The sequence below is a fragment of the Drosophila tropicalis genome, unplaced genomic scaffold (genome assembly GCF_018151085.1).
Source record: "Drosophila tropicalis isolate 14030-0801.00 unplaced genomic scaffold, ASM1815108v1 contig_158, whole genome shotgun sequence".
In the NCBI taxonomy this organism is placed as follows: Eukaryota; Metazoa; Arthropoda; class Insecta; order Diptera; family Drosophilidae; genus Drosophila; species Drosophila tropicalis.
Genome location: NW_027172602.1, coordinates 10,307,501 through 10,314,390, shown reverse-complemented (window position 1 = coordinate 10,314,390; position 6,890 = coordinate 10,307,501). Strand labels below are relative to the sequence as shown.

Genomic DNA, 6,890 nt, shown 5'->3' with positions numbered 1-6,890 from the left:
GAGACTAACACAGAGAGAGAGAGAGAGCGAGAGAAAACGGGGCAGCATTTGCGCAACTGCAACCGAACCTAAGGCTAAGGCCAAATTGAACAATGCAAAGAAGACCAACGCATCGATGGGGCGAGTGAGTGGTGGGAGAAGGGTAGAGTGAAGAGGGGGCTAGATGACACTGCAAGTTGCAACATGCAGACAAAGAATGAACAAGAACAAAGGAGCGAAGCACTTTGTATTTCTGGGATTTGGACATTTGGCAAGAGACAAGAGAGAGAAGAAAGGAACATAGGCTCTCTCCCTCTCTCTCTCTCTCACCCTCTTGGTTAGCAATGTTAGAATGTGATCTTCAAGAGCCTCCAGCCTGGAGCTCTCTAATGCTCACAACTTTCGCTCTCCCACTTACTCTCTGCAGTGCGCTGCGTCTCTCTCCTACACACACACACACAAGGTCTGCTAAGGGACGCCAGCAGCGCTGCTATCGCAATCGCAGTCATACTCAAGCCAAAGCCAGCCAGCGAGTCAGCCAGCCAGCCAGACCAGGCCAGGCCGGCCAGTTAGTATCGATTGAACAGTCGCGCATAGCTCATCGAACTGAAAACAACAAACAAACGAAATAAACCAAAAGAAAGAGGCGACGAAATAAATACTAAAAAATAAAGAAAATACAGCCGCTGTTGACGCCCCCCACCCCCCGCAAACAACACCATCCCCCCTCCAAGGCACTTTGTAATAAATAGCGCTGCGCGAAGCGACCACGCTAGCAAACGGCAAGAAAACGTTGAGAACAACAGACTGGCCAGACAGAGAAAGAGCAACCGATAGACAGGAGAGTGTTCGAGAGAGACAGAGGGAGAGAGAGAGAGAGCGAGAAAGATTCATTCTTGGGGGAGAACGGAGAAGAATAGGCCAACACAACACAAAAAACATCATTTGGCAATCGAAACGAATTGTCCACCGCACGCCCGACCGCCCCCCTCTCCACAATCAACTGACCGACCAACCCAGAAGTCTGTCAAAAACAGCTGGAAAATTTATGAGCCAAACGGAAAAAAGGGAGAACCAACACGATTTGGGCCCGGTCGAAATGAGAAATTTCGGTAGTCTAGACTAGACCAGTCTAATTTCCATTAACTTGGTCTTGATCAGAAGTATTTTTTTTTTTTCTGTTTTATTTTTTTGTCGTCCGGAGAGAAAAAAAAAAAAAGTTACAAAAATTAATGCAGAGCTGCGATAAGACAAAGAGTCAACAAATTCTAAAACAACAACAAAATTATAAAGAAAAATCAAGTGCAATTTAAACAAACAAAAAGCAATTCGATAACAAAAACCCAAAAGCAATAATTAAATCTTAATATATATATATATTAAAACCAAATAACCGGAGAAAACTGCTCAAAAAAATAAATAAAAAATTCAAATAAAATAAAATATATTTAAAAAAAAAAATTCCCAGTTGACATAACAAGTGAAAAACAAAGCAGAGAGAAAAAGAAAAAACGCAAAACCTTGGCACTTGAAAAGAAACAAGGCAAAAAACAAGGTGTCCCACGTGTAGAATTTGTTATTTCACTTTTTTTTTATGTTCAAGTTTTAGTTTGGTGTGTGTGTTTTTTTTTTTTTGTTAAATTGTTGTGCAAAAAACGAAAAACTAAGAACGACAAAGTAAAAACAAGAAAACAAATTCAGAATTTAACAAAGGAAACGCAGGCGATATATATATATACATATATATCTTACTAAACTTATATAGTTAACCAAAAACAAAATTAAGAAAAACGTATAAAAAGAAACACAGAAAGACAGAGAGAGAGAGAGAGAGAGGAGGGAGAGAAGGAGGATAACAACAACTACAAAATGACTACAAAACAACCCAGAAAAGTTGCGCCCGATGGCGGTTGGGGTTGGGTCGCCTGCTTTGGTGTTAGCCTGGTCAATGTAAGTGTCACTGATGACCCCCACCCCTCACCATCACCAAATCACCATAATACAACCACAATTATTAATGAAATATTTTCATGTCAATTCCAAAAGAGATTCACAGAGAGAAAGAGAGAGAGAGAGAGAGATCCTATTGTATGTTTATGTATTTCTATACAAAAATTTCAATGAATTTCTACTTAGGATAGGTTAGTTCCTCTCTCAGCTAGTGGTAGTTAGTTTATATATGGCCACACACACACACACACACACATACATAAAAAGGAGGGCCAGAGGGCGGCAGGAGCCTCCTGCCCCCTACCCACAATCATAAAGTTGCGATAAGGTTAAATGTGCTGACGAAGTAATATCGTAAATAAATGACTGACTATGTCTCTAATTTGTTGTTTATATACAAAATAATTTATGTACCTACACATACACATATACATACACACGTACATATGTATGTACATGAGATATTAGCAATTTGTGTGCTCAAAATAGATAAAAATACAAAATTCTATGGCCAGTTTTTGGTCAAGTTCAGCGAACTGTATAAAGAATTTCGAGATTTTTTAGCCATACACACACACACACACACACATACATATGTACATACTGACTTGGTTTAGTTAGTAGTTAAACTTAGAGTAGTAAGTAGTATACATATTACAAGATTTTTGTTTTGGACAAATGCCAAATTGCCACACATAGACAGCAAATGCATCGACCTTCTTCTCTCTCTCTCTCTCAGTCTCTCCTTGTAAGTGTGCAATGAGAGAACTTTACTTTATATATATGTATGTATATATAGCAGACTACTCACAAAAGAAGGAAACTCAATTGTTAAGTAAAGTGGAGTAGAGTGGATCGTTCTCGTTCATGATTTGATCTGGATGTGATCTCGAGGCCATTTTTCTTTTTGGTCACGCACATGATGCGTGATCACTTGAACTGAGTTTCCACAGTGTTCACTCTCTTGATGGGTTTTTGTGATACATTTCATTGAACACACACAGACACACACACACCGACAATGTTTTTGGTGAATTTATCTTACCTGACGACAACAGCAACACATGACAGATTAATTGTTCGTATATATGTATTACATATCAATCAATTGATCATTCTTATAAAGGGAAAACCTCTCTCAGGGCTATCCTTACAATCAATAATTGTGAATACAATATTTCGAGAAGGTTTGCCAGACACTTGTTGGCACATTCCACATTCCAGTCACATGTTTGCAGATACTTATATAGGTACTTCTATATATATCAACGAAAAGATATAATATTCTCTTGTGCTAACTATATAGATTCTTGCGAGATCTAACGAAAGCAATGGATCTGTAGATTCACTATATCCATAAAGTGCAAACAGACCTCACAAAGGAGAACTAAGCAGAGTTTTCGCTGTATATCCTAGCGAGAGGAGGAAGATATTCTATATATACTCAAGATATTGAAATGTATATAGGTGTCTGCTTCAATCGCACGGACATAAGGCCTCGGTGGCGCAGTTGGCAGCGCGTAAGTCTCATAATCTTAAGGTCGTGAGTTCGAGCCTCACCCGGGGCATGTACATTTTTTTTTTTTTTTGTTTCTCCAAACTGCAAAAAGGGTATTTCTTAGTCGTCGGCAGACACAGTTGAACAACGGCCTACTTTAGGCATAATTTGCAAATCATTTTTACTTACTCTTAAATATGCAAATTTATGTGCATATGACTAGATAGATAGATGGAGGGGAACACAAATTGTTCTAATAAAACGACAACTAAATTATTTACTAGGCCTTTAAGTTAGTTTCTTTGTAGGCTAAATATATGTATATCTGGATTCCTGTTTATCCATTTCTATATGGGCTAATGGGAAGAGCAACTGACCACAAACATGTGTTGGACATATTTCACAGAAACATTCCATATGACTAATTCGGTTCTGTTTTTCAAGTGGATTCAACTAAAAACAACAAATACATATGTATATCTAGGTACCTAGAAATTTAACAGCTTTTGTGCCTGGTTTTGGTTTTTATGGCAAGATGTTTTCGCTTTCACATTATTGACTTGAAATAGGAAGCCAAAGAGCACACAGAAATGAAGTCTAATCAATTGATTTGAGAATTGCATTATTATTATTATTATTGTTAGCCAGAACATAAAATACAAATGAGTTTATGTATGTACATATGATGGGGCTAAGATAAGATTTGTTTTCCCTTTGGTTACAATTAAAACGACTAAACGACTAAACGACAACAACAACAACGAGAGCAAAAAGCTTTTGAAATCTCAAGCATTTCATCGACACTTTTAATATGCCCCAAAATGAAAATTTAGAATGGCTGTAAAATTTAATTGATGTTAAGGTTGACTAACAAATAAGTAGGTATGATTTATAATATTTTAAAATGTGCAAAATAGAATCATGCATTATCATTAAATAATGATGAATGTTTAAAACACCAAAACAAACCCAAATACATATATACTTTAGTTAGTGACATGCCAATCAGTCGATTATATGATCGTTTTCGGAGAAACTCACAACATTTTCTTGGTTTAAGGTGTGTGCGTGTGCGTGTGTGTGTGTGATTCGTTATCTTTGCAACACTTCTAATCGCTTTTAAATCATTTACGAGGCAAATTAGCACTTGAACCTTAACACATTAAAAGCATTTTTGCACATTAATAAACAATAGAAAATAAGGTTGAAAAACAAACTCTAATACATACAAACTACTTCTGATTACCAGCTAAGGCTATACATAATCTAAGCCCTGTAGAGAACCCAAAAAGTACTTTAGTTAATTAATAACTAGATTTTAGTCATATGAGAACAAGAAATTTAGGGGAATATCGTCTGGTTTGGATAGATTTCTGACTTTTGTTGGTAACTTTAGTTTAGTTCAAAAAGATTGAAGAATAATGACCCTGATGGCTGTCCCTTTCTGTTAAAAACACACAGGACTTTTCACCATATCATTTGTCCCTTTCATCGTCTTTATAGGTTCTGCTTAGAAGGATATAATTTTCATCAGAAACTATTTGATAAATTTTCTTCAAGTCTTATTGTTATGCTTCTTTAATACTTTTGATATTTGGTTTTCAAAATGTCTTAAGTACTTGCCAGTGGCGTATCCTCGGGTAGTGAAACCCCAAAAACCAAAATTCCACCTCTAAAACTGATTAAATTTTGACACGCAACAAACGATTTTCCCTCAAAATGTCCCATTTCGCTGAGCCAAGATGATGAGTTGGATGAGAAGAAGATTATAGAATTCAATTTCGAAAAGGTAACTAAAGTTAGTTTTAAGAGCTTAACATCAAGAGACATATCCTTCAATAAATTAAGTAACTTTAAGATCCTTTTGAACACTTATTTCTCTGAAATCAAGAGACTCCTTTGAAATGAATTTAAGAAATAAGCATTTCATAAGGAAAATGGATTACTGGAATGAAAATCTAACATTTTGGAGAAGAATCGTAGTCGGATATTTCAATTTGACTAGTTTTATAGGTAAAGAATGTTGTGTGAAGGCATCCGAAGGATCTGCTTATCCTCACCAAGCTCATCCTTGTTCTGTTGGATTCATTATGAATGCAAAATCACCATGCCGAAGTATCTCTATCCAGATTTTCATTTAAAATTTTAGATCTCTTGGCTTTGCTTTAGTATTTGCTTTTCTAATTGATTCGAATAGGTACTTTGGGTCTAGAGAAGACTAAAAAATATATTTTTATTTTTTATTTGCCTTGTCTTCTGGTTTTGTTTTTTATCTAATGAACGGCAATTTTTTCATTTGATGTCTCCAAGTGTGTGTGTGTGTGTGTGTGTTGGGGAGCAGAAAACACTTTGATTGGACTTTGATCAGCTTCTGTTTCGATTCTCGTTCACATTCGGTTGTTGATTTTGTTGGAACTGTCGTCGAGTCGGCCGAGTTGACTATGGCGAGATGTGTTCGAAAACTAGCTTCAAATGAACACACCTCGTATTTCCATAGACATCTCTATCTGCGTGTGTGTGTGTCTGTATAATAGAAAAACTCAGTGAACTGATGTGGTCTGTCTGTTGTTTGATATTTGATTTTTATTAGTTTCTATTTGAAGAATTGTCATTTCACCTTCCTTGACGTTGTGCCAATTTGGCCTAGCATGGCTAGACAAGGCGTACACACACACACACACAAACACATATGGGGAAATGAAATTAAATGCGCCTTCATTGATTTTACTGTTGTTCTTATCATTATCAATTTGCCGGTCAGTAGAGGTGCGATTAACACTTTGCCGCAATGTCTAGAGTCAAGACTTTAGATTGTCAAAAAAAAAAAAAAATATGAAACTCATGGCTAGGAAGGCAGGGCTTAAGATAAACACCTGCTCACCCATTTAACCACTTACCCATGTTTCTTTTTCAATCATAGATCAGCAATTAAGAGAGACAATTAGTCCCAAAGAGGGCGAACGATTGAGAGAGAGAGTAAACAAGAGAGGGAGATAATTATTTAGCACATTGTCTCTTAATCAAAGATTTTGATTAGACGACCGACGACCATCTCGGGCATTGATGATGTCCAGAATCTCTACCATGTAAGGCGGGCGTGAAAAATCCGTACCCTGTCACGAACTTGAGCACAATGTCGTATCGACGGGGGGGGCACCATGAGCGGTGGGCGGGGGTGGGTGGCGCCTCGATGTATTTTGTGACATTCAGACATCGCATGCTCGGGGCGACAAACGAAATAAAAAAACAAACACAAAAAACATATCCGGCAACGCTATCCGTTGCTGCTATTAAATGAAACAATTGTTTAGCAAATTCATAAAATAGAAATCATCCTACACACACACACACACCCGCACACACACACACACACACATTATGACCATTTCAAGTGGTTCAAGTGACGTCGAGTTGACCACAGTTAAGATAAGTGTGCGGGGAATAATAACATTTCTATTTTCCA

At 37.2% G+C, this 6,890-nt stretch overlaps 1 protein-coding gene and 1 non-coding gene across 2 annotated transcripts in view; both read left to right on the top strand.

The window, feature by feature from the left end:
* Positions 1-540: 540 nt before the first annotated feature.
* Positions 541-6,890, top strand: part of LOC137586832 (monocarboxylate transporter 9) — a 16,869-nt gene continuing 10,519 nt past the window's right edge. Inside the window, exon 1 of the mRNA XM_068303008.1 lies at positions 541-1,929. Coding sequence (XP_068159109.1) covers positions 1,849-1,929 — 81 coding nt within the window. The 5' untranslated portion in view covers positions 541-1,848. The remainder of the gene's footprint in view (positions 1,930-6,890) is intronic.
* TRNAM-CAU (transfer RNA methionine (anticodon CAU)) lies at positions 3,425-3,497 on the top strand. Its single transcript has one exon. It is a non-coding gene; the product is annotated as a tRNA-Met (tRNA).